Source organism: Hemicordylus capensis, chromosome 3, assembly GCF_027244095.1.
Source record: "Hemicordylus capensis ecotype Gifberg chromosome 3, rHemCap1.1.pri, whole genome shotgun sequence".
Lineage (NCBI taxonomy): Eukaryota > Metazoa > Chordata > Lepidosauria > Squamata > Cordylidae > Hemicordylus > Hemicordylus capensis.
The window spans coordinates 333,803,400-333,820,523 of NC_069659.1; the positions used below are offsets into that span (position 1 = coordinate 333,803,400).

Below are 17,124 nucleotides of genomic sequence, written 5' to 3' on the forward strand. Positions count from 1 at the left end.
GGAAGTGGCAGGTCAGCGGGCTAGTACCCTTGTGGGTGCCGAGGGCTTAACCCCACCACATGCCCCTCTCTGCCAGACACCCCAGGGTGGTGAACAAGAGGAAGAGGGGCCCTCAGCTAAGACAAAATATAACAGGAGCCTTGCAAGGCACCCAGACCAGGACCCTTGCATCCAAGGCCCTCCAGGGTAGCCTGCATAAACACACTGCCCCCACCCACATAGCTGCAGGAAAGGTCTTTAAAGGTGCCCCTATATGGGTACCTTGAGGAGAAGGGAACCAGCTGACAGCTTCCCAAAGTTGTTCAAGGGGAATTACAGAATGGGGGAGAATTGTCCATTAAACCTAAATACGGCTCAAAGCCCACCCCTGCCCACCCCAGGAGGGAAGCCAAGGTTCTTAGAGCTTTCTCTGTGGAGGAGATAGAGGCCCCACACAATGGCAGGGAAATGAGGTTTATGGTCCTCCAAAATAATGGGAAGGGTTTTTTCAAGGGGGGCAAAAAGCGGACCGCCCCTGGCACCCCACTGACATTAAGCTGAAGAGGTGGGTGCCCGGCCTATAGCCTGTTGTCGTGAACCCAGGACTGATGTGAGCACTCTGTTTCCCTGGAGCAATGCCCCTCTGTTTCCACCGCTATGGCAGTTAGGTGGGTGGGCACTCCCATCCACCACCACCACCACGCCAGGTGACCCAAGCAGCCAGCCTGCCCAATTCAAACTCCCACAAAGATGTGCACCATCATATAACCTCCTTTGCTGCAAGAGAGGAAAGGGTTTACCACTGTAGTCACAGCACCCAGCATCACGGTCCATGCCACCATGCAGATGGTCCTTAGCATCATGGAAGAGGAAGCAACACACAGAGGAAATGCTTTCTGCATGTTCTTGGGGGCTTGGAGCCCCATGGCACAGCTGCTGCCTGTGCGGAGTCTGCAAAGTTCCTGGCACTCCTGAAGATTTGGGGGCCTGATTTGGGGGCTCAAAGGTGGCTGTCGAAGCTGCCCACAGACACTCGAAGGCTCTCTCTTCCACTGTCCAGGCCATGGAGGGTGAGTGGTCAGAGGGAAGGAGGAAGGAACTGCCAAGGTACGACAGCATGTGCAGGTTGATGGAGGAAGCTGACGAGTGGGACGACGAGCCCTTTTGGGGCAGCTTCAGGATGTCCTGGGTGACCTTTGACTACTTGGCAAGCAAGATGGAACCCATTCACCACCAGCAGGAAATGGTGATGTGCCACGCAATCTCCGTGCGGAGGAAGGTCACCATAACCATCTACAGGCTGGCCTCCAATGCCAACTACCTGACCCTCAATCATGCATGGTGTGGAGAAAGTGGATAGAGAGAAATTCTTCTCCCTCTCCCATAACACTAGAACCAGGGGCCATCCCATGAAATTGATTGCCGGGAAATCTAGGAACAACAAACAGAAGTACTTTTTCACACAACGCATAATCCACCTGTGGAATTCTCTGCCACGAGATGTGGTGACATCCAACAACCTGGATGGCTTTAAGAAGGGTTTGGATAACTTCATGGAGGAGAGGTCTATCAATGGCTACTAGTCGGAGGGTTGTGGGCCACCTCCAGCCTCAAAGGCAGGATGCCTCTGAGTACCAGTTGCAGGGGAGTAACAGCAGGAGAGAGGGCATGCCCTCAACTCCTGACTGTGGCTTCCAGCGGCATCTGGTGAGCCACTGTGTGAAACAGGATGCTGGACTAGATGGGCCTTGGGCCTGATCCAGCAGGGCTGTTCTTATGTTCTTATGTTCTCAGCAACCAGTTCATGGTTGGCAAATCCATTGTCTGCAAGATAGTCAGGGAAGTGGTGGACCTCCTGGTGGAAATATTCAAACAGGACGTGATCCACATGGGTGACCCAAAGCAGATGATGGCAGGCTTCGGGGAGAAGGGGTTCCCGGGCATCCTGGGCTGAACAGATGGGACAAACGCTGAGATTTTAGGGCCACTGGATGGCACAGCAAGTACTTTGGGCAGAAGCACAATTACACCATGAACCTGCAAGGTGTGGTGGACTCCATGGCCCGGTTCATGGATGTCTAAGCCAGTGTGTTGGGCAGAAGCCACTAAATGGCCTTTTTCTGGACCACCTCTCTTGCCCCCAAGCTCCACACAGATACCTGGGCAGGCAATTCACCATCCATAGAGATGGGCAGGCAAATGGTGAAGCCAGTAATACTCAGGGACCAGGGATACAGCCTGCAGGAGGGGAAGGTCACTCCCTATTGTGCTTCCAGAAATACCCTGGAAAGGAACTTCAACCACAGGCACAGCAGCATCAGGATGGTGGTGGAGCAGGCATTCAGGGTGGTGGTGGAGCAGGTGGCCCAATGGTGCACACTCTACACCTTGCTGGATTTGGAGGAGGATCCTGTGCCCAACGTGTTTGTGGCTTGCTGCATTCTCTACAACATCTGTGAAACCAGGGGAGATGTCCTCCTAGAGGAGCCCTTGGACCCAGCAGCAAATCCAGAGGGCGAGGACGGCAGTAGAGGGGCACCAGGAGGAGACGGGAATGCTGTGCTGGTGGGCCTGGCAAAGCAGCTCCTGAGGTTCGCTAGCAGTACTAGGGAAATGTGGGCAGTGAGAGCAGCCTTCATGAGACACACCTAGGATCATCTCCCATTGGCCCATAGCCAAGGCAAGCAGGTGCATGGTGTTGGAAGGGCTCACCACTCTTTAAACCGTTGGTAGGTTTAAAGAGGCCATTGCCCACACCAGGGGGATAGGAGATTGCAAGTACCTGCCCTAAACCTTGCTAATTAAAGGGCATGAAGGACACACCCTCCTTGAGATTGTGGCTAATCACAGCTGCACTGCAGACATGTTGATGTCCAGAGCCTAGCCTTGGCACTTGCGGGGATCTGCCTCATTGTCCAAGTAGCAAGGAGGGGCTCCCCTCTCCTGGGAATGGAGTTTGGTGGGCATCTGTGACATTTGATGAACATCTGCAGCATGATTTGGAGTTTCAGACTGAAGCCACAGGTTTGCTAACCTCCAGTTTGGCATTACATATGAACCAGGCCTTATTCTCTTACCTCTTGAGGGTGAAAGAGAGAAGTGTGTGTGTGTTATATCTTCTGAATAAAACAAGGCATTTTAACTGAAATTACTAATTGGAAAACTTCAAACTTATCCTGTTTGAAATGTATGTGTCTTTAATACAGAAATATGTTTTTATTTTTGAAGAATTCTAACTGGCACAGCTTGTAAACTAGGCCAGTCCAAAATAGTCAAGTAGCTCCAGCACTCTATAGTCCTTATGGAAGTTTTTGTTTCCTGCTGGTTGGTTTTTTTGTGTTTTACTTCTTTTTTTGGTACCAGTATTGAAAGGATCAGTCCTCAGCACAAGTTTTGGGGACAGATTTCTGATCTATATGGCTTAATTTTCAAAACTGATAAAGGATTATCTCAAGTAACTGTTGCATAGAACTGCAGCCAATTCTATAAAGTTTATTCCAAGTAAAGTCTCAATGAACTCATTGGGGCTTATTCCCAAGTGACTGCTGTGTGCATAGGATTGCAGCCCAAGGACATATCCCAATGTTTATATTGTGAGAAAGGGAAGAGTAAGGCTTGCTTAATTAATTTTTTTTAAAACAATGCATGTCCATATGTGTGAGAAGAAAGGAAACTAGTGGTCTCTGTGTGTGGCCAAATACATTGTGGTATTTTCAAGCGGTGTAACACGTGTGTAAGCAGGTGCTAGCTGCAAATAGGTGCTCAAGATTCAACCCCATAACCACTACTACTAAATAGATCTTCTTAGCTTAGTCCTGCATGGGGTGAGGAGGAGAGGACTGAGATTGCAAGGAGGGGGGAATTGGAGGCAATGCTGATAGAAGAAGGGATGGAGCTACTGAAGGGAAGAAGAGGCATGGGATCTTTAGAGTGAGAGGGCATTGCTATTTTCCACACTGACACCCACCATGAATCACTCCAAGAGCAGATTTCCTTTACTCACAGCCAGCCAAGGGATGGATTTAGCACTAAATTAGCACTAAATAGCAAGCTGCCAAGTGTTGGTGTGAATGATGGAGGTTTCGGTTGAGAATCTGAGACAAGTAAACAACTTTACAGATGGAGAAAACCGTTTGAATGGTGATGCACTTCTTTTTAACTTTAGAGTTGGACCTGACTACTATTAGCCCTGCCTATGGTTGCCCCTGGCTCCCTCCCCTCCCCTCTGCCCCCACCCCAAGAAGAAGCAGTCACTGCAATAAAGCAGTCGCAGATCTGGTGTGTGCTGCTGTTCTCACATCTCTAGTAGTTATTTCTTTCTGGTATGCTTTCCATGTAGAAATGATTGATAGATTACACCTATTCCACCCTTCTCCTGGGCACACCTCACTGAAATGTAGTAATGCTTTTTTGTACAATCTCCATTCATTTCAAAGGGGCTCATGTGGGATAACTTCCTGGTGGGTTGAGCCCTTCAATGTCTTTTATCTAGGAAAGCAAAACCTCCCCACTCTATTTAGCCTTTCCTCATAAGATTTGCCTTCTGAATCCCCTTGTTATCTTCAGAATTCTGTGTGTGCCCGCTGACTGTTTCTCAATAGGTATAGGGCAAAGTCAGCCTCATCACACCGGGTAGGTATTCTTAGACCTACAACCTTTTCAATCAGATATTTTCCTTTCAACTTCCATCCCTTTCTCTCATTGTTACACAGCCTTTGTTGCAGAGTTACTCACACAGTTGCCTTGAATTTTTTTTCACGGTCCAGAATTTCCTTGGGGAATAGGTTCTTCTCATCAAATGCAGCTTTCAGGGCTACAAGAAAAAAATCAAATCCTCAATACAAATGGATAAATTTTGTTTTAAAAAGAGAAGTGGCCATGGTCAAAACTGACAAAATTGACATACTGCACAACGGTCCATCTGCCTTTTAATGAATGTGTGCATAGTTGCACAAGAGTGATCTTGCACAAAAGACAGGAATTGTGCTTACACAGTAGTATAATGGCCATTATTTCCAATGGCCATCCTTTACACAACTTCATTTGCACAATTCTTGAATTTTGCACAAGGGTGCCCATGTGCAACTGAAGGCATCATCCATTAAAAAGGCAAGCAGAATGTTGCGCAGTATGCCAGTATGCACTTGAAGTGGAGATTCTACAAGACTATACCTTCCAGAGCTCACAGCATGGCTTTGTATGCAGGACCGCCCGAGGTGTACTGCATTCATCAGGGAGTCTTGCAATATGAAAGCTGTCCCTACTATTTATATATTTTAAATATTTATATCCCATATTTCCATTCTTAATAAAATGTCTCTATGTGTTGTGTGTGAGTATTCATTAAATAAACAATAAAAACATTAACAATAAAAATCAACAACAATTAAAATTACATTCAATTGTATTTAAAACTATCCGCAGTAGCAGTAAAATCATAATCTGACAAGCATTTCGTTAGTTCTTTACCAACCTTAAGGGGACATTATTTCCAATCAGCAAACTGCCCATCATTATCTTTTTATTAATTTCATGTCTTTCTTCCATGAGGAAATTCAAGGCATCATTGCCAGGTATTCTCCCATCCAAACAGTGACCCAGACTCACACCTGCTTAACTTCACCAAGGTGGCTGCTTCAATCTTCTTATTAAATGTGTGAGCCCAGAGGAAACCACATAGTCTGTGGGTTCTCAGCCTTTTTAAACAAGGGTACCCCCCCGCAAATTCCATCACAAACTTTCAGCTTGGGTATCCCAGAGACAGAGTACATGTACACAAATTTAAATGTTCCAGTTATGAGCAGGCTGCTCCAATCACTGGCTTTCATCCAGACTAAGTTACTCAAGAGTACACCTACTGAAATTTTCTGAAGCCTGTCAGTCAGGCTGAGGGGAGGGGTCCACTGAGCTTCAGCACATAGCCAGCCAATCAGGAGCAGAGGAGAAAGAGGGTCCTCACTCTCCTCTCTCTCCTTCTGCAGCAGACACATGGCTGGGGATGTGTTGGCTTCAAGCTGGCAGTCCTCAGATGGGGAATCAATAGCATGGCTGCAGCTTAGGGAGGCAGGAGAGCTTTAAGTACCCCTAGGAGCCCTTCAAGCACCCCTAGGGGTACTAGTAACCCCTGCTGGGAACCCCTGGTGTAATGGACTTAGACTAGGGAGACAATGCTCAGTGGTTGACCTTAAGTAGTCATACGGTCACTGCAGGAAAGACATTTGGCTCCTGTGAGGCTAGCCTACAGTGTGGAATTCACCCACCCACAAATTCAAGGGGCAAAGACACAAAATACATGGTAAGTATTTATTTATTTACTTACTTACTTACTTATTTGATTTCTATACCACCCTTCCAAAAATGGCTCAGGGCAGTTCACACAGAGAAATATAAAATATATAATAACAAATATATAAAATATATATTATATAAAATATATAATAACAAATTTATAAAATATATAAGACAAACATATCTATATCAAGCATTTTCAGTACTGAGTTTTACTGTTTTCTTACTATGCAGGCTTAATCACCCTCCTGCCAAAAAAGAGCCCGCTGAAGTTTAAACTTTTGCAGACTCCTTGTGAAAGAGTTAAAAGGAAAGCTTCTGCCTCATCCAATCTCTAAAACAGAGGAGTTTCAGAACAATTAATGAGAAAATTCTGGAGTGTTTCATAGACATTTAATATAACAGCATTTTATATCTAAAGCTCCTGAGGAAAAGGGAGAGGTCCAACAGTCTGGCAAGATAAACAACTGCAAAGAAAATGAGCATTTGGCCAACAGAGATCATGTACCTGGCATAAAAGCTCTTTGGGAATTGATCTGGCCTCAAAAAGGATTATATTTTAATTTTTTTAATTGCTTTTTGGAATCACGTGGGGCTGTCATTGCGCTATGCTGAATCATCGATATAAACTTACATTTAATTCTCTTTTTGTTTCTCAGGGGGCTTTCCATCTAATTCTTGGTTGCTTCTTGTTATCTTGCTCAAAGAAGCAAGCCCCCACCTCCCCAAAACACATCTCAAATCAGAAGTGCTGATACTCAGATATGAAAATAGCCCGTCTGCAACACCAGTTTGATATACAGTGATGGCCTTTGAATGATCTGAGAAAGCTTTTGGTCAAGATTCTGCAGCCATAAAGGCAACCTATCCTGTTCCCAGTATGGAAAAAAATAAGGGTGCCCAGTCCAGTCCAACAGTGCAATAAAAACTAAATGTTTGTGTTATTTTACCCATTTGTAAACATGTGCATTTGATGGTTCCTTAGTCTGAGAGATGCTAGACCTGAAGCAGAGACTATTTAAGCAGGACTTGCTGCATTTCCCAACAGAGGCCTACATATCTAAGGGCTAAACCAGATGAGACAGCAGGAGATCTGTGACTGGAAAACAGCAATGGGCAAAACTGGGGTGGAGGGATTAACTCTTTCCCTTCATGCCATTCTCCAGATCTAAATCATCACCTCCAAGTTGCTATTAAAGAACATAAGAACAGCCCCTGCTGGATCAGGCCCAATGCCTATCTAGTTCAGCATCCTGTTAGGAACATAGGAAGCTGCCATATACTGAGTCAGACCATTGGTCTATCTAGCTCAGTATTGTCTTCACAGACTGGCAGCGGCTTCTCCAAGGTTGCAGGCAGGAATCTCTCTCAGCCCTATCTTGGAGAAGCCAGGGAGGGAACTTGAAACCTTCTGCTCTTCCCAGAGCCGCTTCATCCCGAGGGGAATATCTTACAGTGCTCACACATCAAGTCTCCCATTCATATGTAACCAGGGCAGACCCTGCTTAGCTAGGGGGACAAGTCATGCTTGCTACCACAAGACCAGCTCTCCTCCACACAGTGGCCCACCATATGCTTTTGAGAAGCTCACAGGCAAGAGGTATGTGCATGCCCTCTCTCCTGCTGTTGCTCCCCTGCAACCGGCATTTAGAGGCATTTTGCCTCTGAGGCTGGAGGAGACCTATAATTACCAGACTAGTAGCCATTGATAGACCTGTCCCTCCATGAACTTATCTGAGCACCTTTTAAAGCCATCCAAGCTAGTGGCGATCACCACATCCCATGGCAGAGAATTCCATAGATTAATTATGTGTTCTGTGAAAAAGCACTTCCTTTTCTTGGTCCTAAATTTCCTGGCCTTCAGTTTCATGGAATGAACTCTGGTTATAGTGTTGTGAGAGAAGGAGTAAAATGTATCTTTGTCCACTCTCACTGTTCCATGCATAATTTTATACACCTCTATAATGTCTCCCCATAGTCACCTCTTTTCCCTACTAAAAAGCCCCAGATGCTGTAGCCTTGCCTGCAAGCCCCTGATCATCTTGGTTGCCCTCTTCTGCACCTTTTCCTGTTCTCCAATGTCCTTCTTAAGATAAGGTGACCAGAACTGTACACAGTATTCCAAAAGTCGAGTTCTTTGGTTTTGAATTTCCCACGCTTTTTACCTTACTAGGAAAGGCTCACCCTCCCACGAGTTGTTCGAAGTGAGGCCTAAGTCCTCCCCTTAAGCCTTACTATCACTACAGTTTGCATCAGCACCGGGTCATGGGCAGCCACTAGGTCAAAGCCTGATGTCAAGACTGAGAGGGCCCAGAAGAGAACAAGGCACAAGGGAACAGAGATCAGGGAGTGAGCTGGGAATCAGCACCAAACCAAGGGGCAAAGCCAAGCAAACCAGGAATTAGGATCAGGAGACAAGCCATGAATAAGACATGAAGCCAAGAGTCAAAGCCAAGCAGCAAACCTGAACCAAGAACAGAAACCCAAATCCAAGCAGACCTTAAAACTCAAGCAAAGACTGAGCCCAGACCAGAAGACTTTATAAGCTTTCTTGTCCTGAAAAGAGCCAGTGAAGCCCCTTGCTGGGCAGGGTCAGTCTAGGACCTGAGACCTCCATATCTGGCAATGCTGCTATAGTTTGGCTGGCTGCTACATGGGGCAGTAGTATGCAGGTTCTCAGATTCCAATCTCTCAAAGTTTCTGGTTGGGCTAATATGTTCTAGATCATGTCTACCAACTTATGACCATCACTCCCCCACCCCCAGCTGGGAACAGGCCACCAGTCATCTGCTGTGGCATGCCAGGTAACAAAAACAGGAGGGCTTTCTGAGCCCTTGATGGGCCACTATACAAAGCTGGTGGACTTGGTTTGGTCTAGTGCAGGGTTTCTCAACGTGTAGGTCCCCAGATGTAATTGGACTTCAACTCCCATAATTCCCAACCAAAGGCCACTGGGGCTAGGGATTATGGGAGTTGACGTCCAATAACATCTGGGGACCCACATGTTGAGAAACCCTGGTCTAGTGGGTCACAAGCAGTCTAGGCGTGCTCTGTACTAAATGAGAATGACTTGCTATCCACTATACTGGGCAAGATAATCTTTTTGACCATTAATGATTTTTAAAAAATGAATATTTGCTTAGTGGCAGGGGCAAGAAAATTACTTACGTATTAGCCTTCTTTGTACTGATTTGATTGCATCTAAAATTAGATCTCAGTTTGCAACAGCTAATATAACTCAGTTGTGACATGGTGACCAAAATGAAATGTTAATTCTGAGTTTTGTTAAGTGGGCTTCCCGCTGCGTAAACATTAGTTGTTCGTAGCTTTATTGTATTTACTTTATGGAATTATCTGTCTTTGTTTCTCAGTATTGCTATGGCCTGTGGTTAAAGAAAGTACAATCGTATTTACTTTGCCTGTGCAGAATTAATATGATAGTATGATGGTATATTTAATTTTATTTTGTGGCACGGTCTTGTATAAGGTTGTGGAGGAACAAGGCCTAGACCTCTTGGTTTTGTAAATTAGCCCTTGTATGGAAAAGCGCATTAATATTTCCAAACTTCTTTCTTTCTATAAATAGGATTTATGAACAAAAATGCTTACTAGTCTCTGTGTAAAGAGAGCTGACAGGGTCAAATGTTCATGGCTTTTGTGAAGCAAGTTTCAATTAAAGATGATGCAATGCACCGGTTTGATTTAGGAGGGAAGGGGGTTTAAATTCTGTTGATTATGTTTTTAAAAATGGAGGGAACTTTGAGTTGTACTGGGATTGTTTAAAACTGTTAAATAAAAATTGTATATAAAGGGGGGTTGCTTTTAGCACAGATACAGAGTCAAGTTTTTGAATCAGAGTCAGTGGTGTAGCGAGGCTGGTGGCAGCCCGTGTGCGGCTGCTGCGGCCTCTGGCCTGGCCCCCCACATCTGACGTCAGATGCAGCCCAGCTAGCCACACTCCCACATCTGACGCCAGACGCGGGGGCTTGGTTTCCCAGATCGATCGGCCCTACCATCAATAAACAGTTAAGGGGCTGCAAAGTGCGTGCTTTCACAGATTCGCTCAAACTAGGGGAGGACCGCAGAGGACGCCTGGAATGGGGAACAGCCCCGGACTAAACCCGGGCGACTACACAGCAGCCCCCTCAACCACAGGGGGTTCCCTGGGGCAGACCGTGCAAAGGATCCCCCGCAGACTCAGGCACAAGAGAGGCGCCTGGCGCAGCCCCTGTACTCACAGCGCCTCCGGTCCTCACCAGCTCCAATTCCGTTTCCAAGACGCAGATTGCGACAACACTCCACTACCCTTCAGTAGCCCCGCAGCCTGCATGCAAAGTCGCCCAGTACCTGTCCACCTTGCGGCTGCTATCGCATCCCCCTGCTTGCTCCCAGGGCTCGTCCCTTACTCCGAGGCACCTGCTCTGCTCCCCATCTAAAATGGCGGCTCTACCACCATGGAGACATCGGTGCCATTCTGGTCATGCTGGCAATGCAGTGGGACCAATCGGCAGCGAGACTAGGAGCGGCTCTCCCTGCCCAGTTAGGGAGAGTCGCTCCGGTAGCGCAGCACAGCACAGCTGATTTTGGCCCTGCACGGCTCCGTTTGAAACAATGATGTTGTTGTTTCTCCGCATCTGATGTCAGATGAGGGGGCATGTCTGGGACCTCACTCGCGGCCCCTCATTAGTGGGCAGCCTGGGTTCTTTGAACCCTTTCACCCAATGTTGGCTCTGCCCCGATCAGAGTCAGAAGGAGGAGGAGGAGGAGGAGAGGAGGAGGAGCAGCAGTGCAGTTGCAGATCAGAAGTCAGAGTTGTTTGAAGTCAAGAAAGCTGAAGGAGCTGAGTCCAGCTGAAGAATTGCTAGCACAGACTGGGAGAGTCAGTGCTGTGACTGTAGCAATAACTGAAATCACTTTACAGAGAGTGGAGACTCTCTGGTAAGGGCTGACTCTCTGGTAAGGGCTGAAATCACTGAAGAACCAGGCTAGACTGAACCCCAAGTCTGTGAAGGTGACCAGGACCTGAAAATGCACCTGGAACAAGCCAAATTGCTGCAGAGGCTGAGATAATATGAAAAGGACTGTTAAAAGGAAAAGCTAGGAACCAGTTTAGATAGTTTAATTAGATGCATTTTTGCCAACCCTTTTATTTATTCATCTATGCTCTAATGGTAACTGTTTTGTTTTCTAACGATTCTGCTGTACAACGAAACCAAAAAGCTAATGTTTTGCATTGACTAATGTGTTTCCAAAGTAAAACTTTATTGTTGCATTTAAAAATTAGAAGCTGTTGTTGGATTGTCTCCATGCCTACAAGCCTTTCCACTCTACTGAGTTTTGTGTTGTTTTCTGTTACTGCAAAGATGTAAGGGCTGTTTTGGTAGACACAGCCATATAAAAGAAAAGTCTACTAGGTGGCATTGGTAAAATATAGACATCACTGGGCTGGTAGAACCAGTAATAGTTCCTCCACACGTGGTGTCACACAGGTGGGATCCGTCATGCATGGAGCACAGTGGAGCAGTTCCTCCACAAAGAATTTAAAAAGAGTTGAAGTGGTGTATTCCACTTGGAGACACTAGTGAATGTTGTCAGGGCCCTAAGATCTCCTAGCCCAGAAGAAGGTAACATAATGCTAGCAGGAGCTACTTGGCCTAGCAAAGATTTCCCCCTTTCTGTCTAGCTCCATGCAGTTGCCTTGCATTTACTTACCTGGAGGGAGAGGACCAAGGATGAGGAAAGCCTTTCCAAGGGAAAAGATTTAGGTCCAAACTAGATGGGACATTGAGAACTGTGGCCGATATCTGAACTAATGAAGTGGGCATGCTTCAAGAGACTGAGGAGCATGATGGGAGCCATCACACAACTCCCTCAGTCCCCTTGCAAGTGCATTATTGTGCAAGAGGCCTTAGAGTCTGGAGTGCTCCCCACAGTCAGCAACATATTTCCAACCTTGCAAAGCCCTTTCAGAGCATGGGGAATGCTCTGGATTCTAAAGGCTGTCACACAACAGTGCCCATGCAAGGAGACTGGAAAAGTTGTGTCAGCCCTCCTGTTGCACGCCCACATTATTATTCAGGAAGTCTGCCTGTGACTGGATCTCCTGTCTGTACATTATTTTAAAAGCAGCTATGGGAGAAGGGCAGATTGGATTAGGACCATAGCATTGGGTGGGGGCAGGATTTAACCCTTTCCTACATGCTTTTCTCCCAATATAAATCACACACCCAAAGCCTGCTCTTGGCCCCATTACAGAAAACCTACAGATTTCTGCAAGTTTTGCCTAATGGGGAAGCAGCAGCTGGGGGTAGGATTTCTATCCAGGAAACTGTGGTGTAAAGAGTTAACCCCCCTCCCCTAGGGCCATGGCTTCAATTCCCCCAGATACGTTTTTTAAAAAGAAAGGCAAAGAGATATGAAATCCAGTCACAGGTCTTCCATATCTCAGCTAGTTTGGTCCGAGGCAGGTTGGATTTGGCCTGTGTGCCATACACAGCCTGGTTTTGGTCTGTGTGCCTTACACTGGTCACCTTTGGACATAACATGGAACCATGGGTCCAATGGACCCATGATACCATTCCACCACCACCACCCCACTCCCCGTCCGCATTTGGACAAAATTGAGAACTACCTCTTTGCAGTCTCACTGACTGCAGAGAGGAGGGGACGTTGCTGTGCAGACTCCTTCTTTCATGAAGGACAGCCTGCATAGCCAATAGGAGCCAGAGTGAGGAAGAAGCTTCCTTCCTCAACTCTGGTTTCAGAGGGGTGAAACTGAAGTGCCAGTGTTCAGATGTAATGTTGGCACCGCACAACAAGAGTTCAATGTGACAAAACTCCACTCTGAACCAAAGGTTCATATTGGAGTTCGCTGAGGAAAACCACGGGTCCTTTCCCCACTTAATTATGGTTACCCACATCTGGGTGTATGGCTACAGAAACCGGAGGTGAAGGGACCTCCAATTTTGAGTTACGTCTGAATTCGGATACTGCCTACTGCTGTTCTGGCCCAGATCTATTACTTAGAGTTGTCACCTGTTCATAGTTGTTATGGACTGTTCACATTGTAAAAGCTTTGTCCATAATAAGCAGAACTGTTATGAATGGAATTTGTCCATATGTCTTACGAGGAACAAAATCCTAAAGGGCAGGAATGAACTGCGTATGGATGATGAATCACAGATGATGTATTCAGCACTTACACCTTCTATCAGGCTGCTACAATCTACCTCACCATCAGCCTCATGTTACTTGGATGCCAGATGGGGGGAAATTTCCCTTGGCACAAAGATATTTGAGCACAAATTTAGATATTTGAGTACAAAGGGGAAAAGATTCAATTTCTAGGAAGGAAAGGTTACAGTGACATAGAGCCTTTTCTTTCCCTAGAGCCCTGAGGCAGTGCCCTGCTTTAACAAAAGAAGGAAGCTGCTACAAGACCTTTGATGCCCCACTGCTCTTGCCATTCTGATGTGGTGAATGGCTGGATTGTTCAGGTTAAAAGGTGTTAACACTATTGTACAGAGCAAGATCCCTGACACCTAAGTATTGTTAACAGGTTAGTCACTAACAGAGACAAGCATAAGCCTCAGAAGCACATGGCTAGAGCCCCCACTAAAGATTTGCCGGGTGGGCTGAGCTTCCACAAGGATAATTAAGAAGAAGAAAAAAGACATCCGTTGCAGTCAAGGATGATTGAATGATGGATAAAGGAGATATGCAGTCACTTTTCTCTAGGCAAGGGACTCTCTGCAGATTGCAGAGCCTTGCTTGCCATAGCTGGGATCAGAGCAGAGCTTAGCTGTGGAAGGAGGAGCCCAGCTGAGCTGAAGTCAGACTCAGAAAGCAACTGTGTGTGGAGAGATCGTGTTTGTGTCATTTGAGGTTCAGAGGAGAGGCTGAAGAGTCCTAAGAGTCCTTGAACCAGGCGCACACATTTTGGCCACTGATACCATGTCAGGGGATGAATGCTCATAATGGTTTTTGGCAATGTCTATCCCCCACCCCCACCCCCACCCCATCCCCCGAGATGAAAAACAGGTTACTGTTTCACTTAACGGCTTTCTTTTTGTTAACCCTGGCCCCTTTCTTTATCCCAGCCCCCAAACAATTAGGGTAAAATGGCAGTCATTTTTGCACAGAGGAAAGGATCAAGGTAGGGTTAGGGTAACAATGAACAAATTGTAGGGCAGGCTTTGGTGACTGGGGGAAAACAACACACTCCTACACAAGTGAACATAAGATTGCAGCTCATTAAATGGCTGCTGCATAGACCCCAGCCATTTCTGAGTTGATTGCTGATGGGAGGGAAGCAGTGTAGGCCTCAAATACAGATGATTTTTAAAAGCCTCCAAATAATTTTAAAAGGTGTGTCTCTAATGGCAAAGGGCCTACGAGGGAGAAGAACAATACAGAAGCAGAGATTTCTCTGTATTGAACAGATACAGAAACAGTCTGCTCTACATCCCCTCCACCTTTCTAAAGATCAGTGTTATTTTTCCCATTCCCAAAAGCTGCTCTGAGGTGAAACAATCTGGTGTTCCAGCTTAGCCGTGAGTTTTGGAGAGCATTGATTTGTCCTCCTCTCCCCAGTCTTTGGTCCCTTTCTCTTTCCTCAGCTTGAAAACGGAGGAGGGAGCACATCAGCTGCCCTAAGTGGCTGACATCCTCTCCCGCCTCCTCCCTCTTCGATCATCGGGGCTGGCTGACTAGCTCAGCTACCATGGGGATGGGAGGGTGGGGAGCAGCAGCAGGGAAAGAGGAATATACCTGCCCTGCTGCTGTGCCCACAATCTCACTGCTGATCTGCTTGAGACAGCCACCTGCCCAGCTACCTTTCCTCCCCTGTTGCATATGGTGGCTACCAGGAAGTCCCCAACACAACTCAGGATCATCTGACTGAGTAGATATATAAAGAAGAAGGAAACACACACACACACACACACACACACACACACACACACACCGGTGGGGAATTGATGATTTGATTACTTTCAGAAATACGTTGGGGGGAAAGGACTGCTACTTGCTGCATGGTTCTGCAACATTCATTATGCCATGACCGCCTTGAGCTCTCACACTTTAAAAACACTTCCAAGTCCCCTGGAAATTTTTCAAACCGGGCTTTTAGTTCGCATCTCCTCCAGAATGGAGGTGTGTGTTCACATATCAGCCACATTTATGTGTGTATTTACATATTGGCCATCCATCTTATTTATTTATTATTTCTCTGTGTAAACCACCCTGAGTCATTTTTGGAAGGGCAGTATAGAAATCAAATCAAATCAAATCAATCAATCAATCAATCAATTTACCCTGTGGTCCCTGCGAGCTGTCAGGGAGCACTCACAATTTGGGGTTTTCACTGTGCATTAGAGTGCCACCCAGTTTATATCCAGGATAAAAGAATCCACTTTTTGCGCCGGTTTTTTTGGGCAACTTCGAATTCACAGTAAAGCCTCGCAGTAAACCTGCTGTCTGGGAAAGCCTCTGGTGAGAAAGCTCCACTTGAGTGTGCTAGTCACTGATGTCATTGACTAGCATCACTATATGATGCTTGGGCCTCTTCACAGCTTCATATGGCAATGTGACATAATGCTGTCACTATGTGAAGTGCAATGGAGTTTCATTAAAGCATTGTGAGGCCAAGTTCAGTTGGGGAGAACTCAGTTGGAGGATGGGGCCATAGCTCAGTGGAAGAGCATCTGCTTTGCATTCAGAAGGTCCTACATTCAATCCCTGGCATCTCCAGTTAGGGCTGGGAAAGACTCCTGCCTGAAACCTTGGAGGAGCCACTGCCAGCTAGTCTAGACAACTGAGTTAGATGGACCAGTGGTCTGACCTCGTACAAGGCAGCTTCCTATGTTCCTAAAGCTTGCCTGGACACTGTTCAGATGAAGTAACAATCTCCTCATCTTCCACCTCCTTAAGAAATCCATATTCATAATAGTCCTGATGAACTCTTGAATCCACAGCCTGTGCACATATACAAAATGCTGAGACTGGTTGGCCAACATCTAGAAATGCTGGTAGAAGGGCATTTTCTTTCACACAAGGGAGGGAGGAGTGATTTTTTTGTGTTATCGCCCTTCCCCATCTATACCTTCTGAAAGGTATATGTACTGTATGTCTCTCGGGCTCCCTCAAGCCTCAAGAACATGAGGCCATTCACGCGTTGTGTTCAACACTCGTACAATGAGTGTACAATGGTGTACACAGGAACAGTTATAAGAACATAATTAAACGGCTGCAGGGTTTAGATCTTCATGCCCCCAAGTTGGCAAATAAGCACTTGCCAATTCTACTATATGCAGATGATGCCGCAATTTTATCACAAATGCAGATCAGTCTCAAGACAACTCTTAAGACCCTGGCCCAACACTGCACTGAAGAACCAAAAAATGAAAGTCATGGTCTTTGCCAACAGATGAAAGATGTTTAAATGGAGTATAAACAGCCACTCTATTGAGCAAGTTAATTGTTTTAAGTACTTAGGTGTGGTTTTCCAGGCTTCAGGGGAAAAGAAGGCTCTGGCCGATCATGGAACGTCTTCGGCCCAAAGAAGTGCTGCTGCAGCCATTCTAAGATAGAGGACGCTTTCTCTCAGTGGCCATTAAGTTATTTACAGCTAAGCCACAGGTTCAGTTACTTTACAGAGCCCATTAGGCCCTTATCCTAATTCTGAGCTCAAAAGCCCAACCTGGCTTTTTAAGAGCATTTTCCCTTACTTCAAGATGTGTCTCTAATGCAGCACTGAGACTGGAAGCTGGAATGATTTGGGTTGAAACCAAAATCTGGATGGCCATGATCATTTATTGGCCAAAGCGGAACTTCTTAACAACAAGATTAGTTCCTTTA

The 17,124-nt window shown here is 46.2% G+C and overlaps 1 protein-coding gene across 6 annotated transcripts in view; it reads right to left on the reverse strand.

Annotated features, from left to right (window-relative positions):
* Positions 1-17,124, reverse strand: part of WDR49 (WD repeat domain 49) — a 176,858-nt gene that overhangs the window by 28,537 nt on the left and 131,197 nt on the right. For all 6 annotated transcript variants that reach the window (XR_008320131.1, XR_008320132.1, XM_053312038.1 and 3 more), the window contains one exon: positions 4,714-4,792. Coding sequence is in view for 4 of the 6 variants with exons in the window: in XM_053312038.1 (XP_053168013.1) it covers positions 4,714-4,792 (79 nt within the window). In the remaining 2 variants the exon portion in view is untranslated. The remainder of the gene's footprint in view (positions 1-4,713; positions 4,793-17,124) is intronic.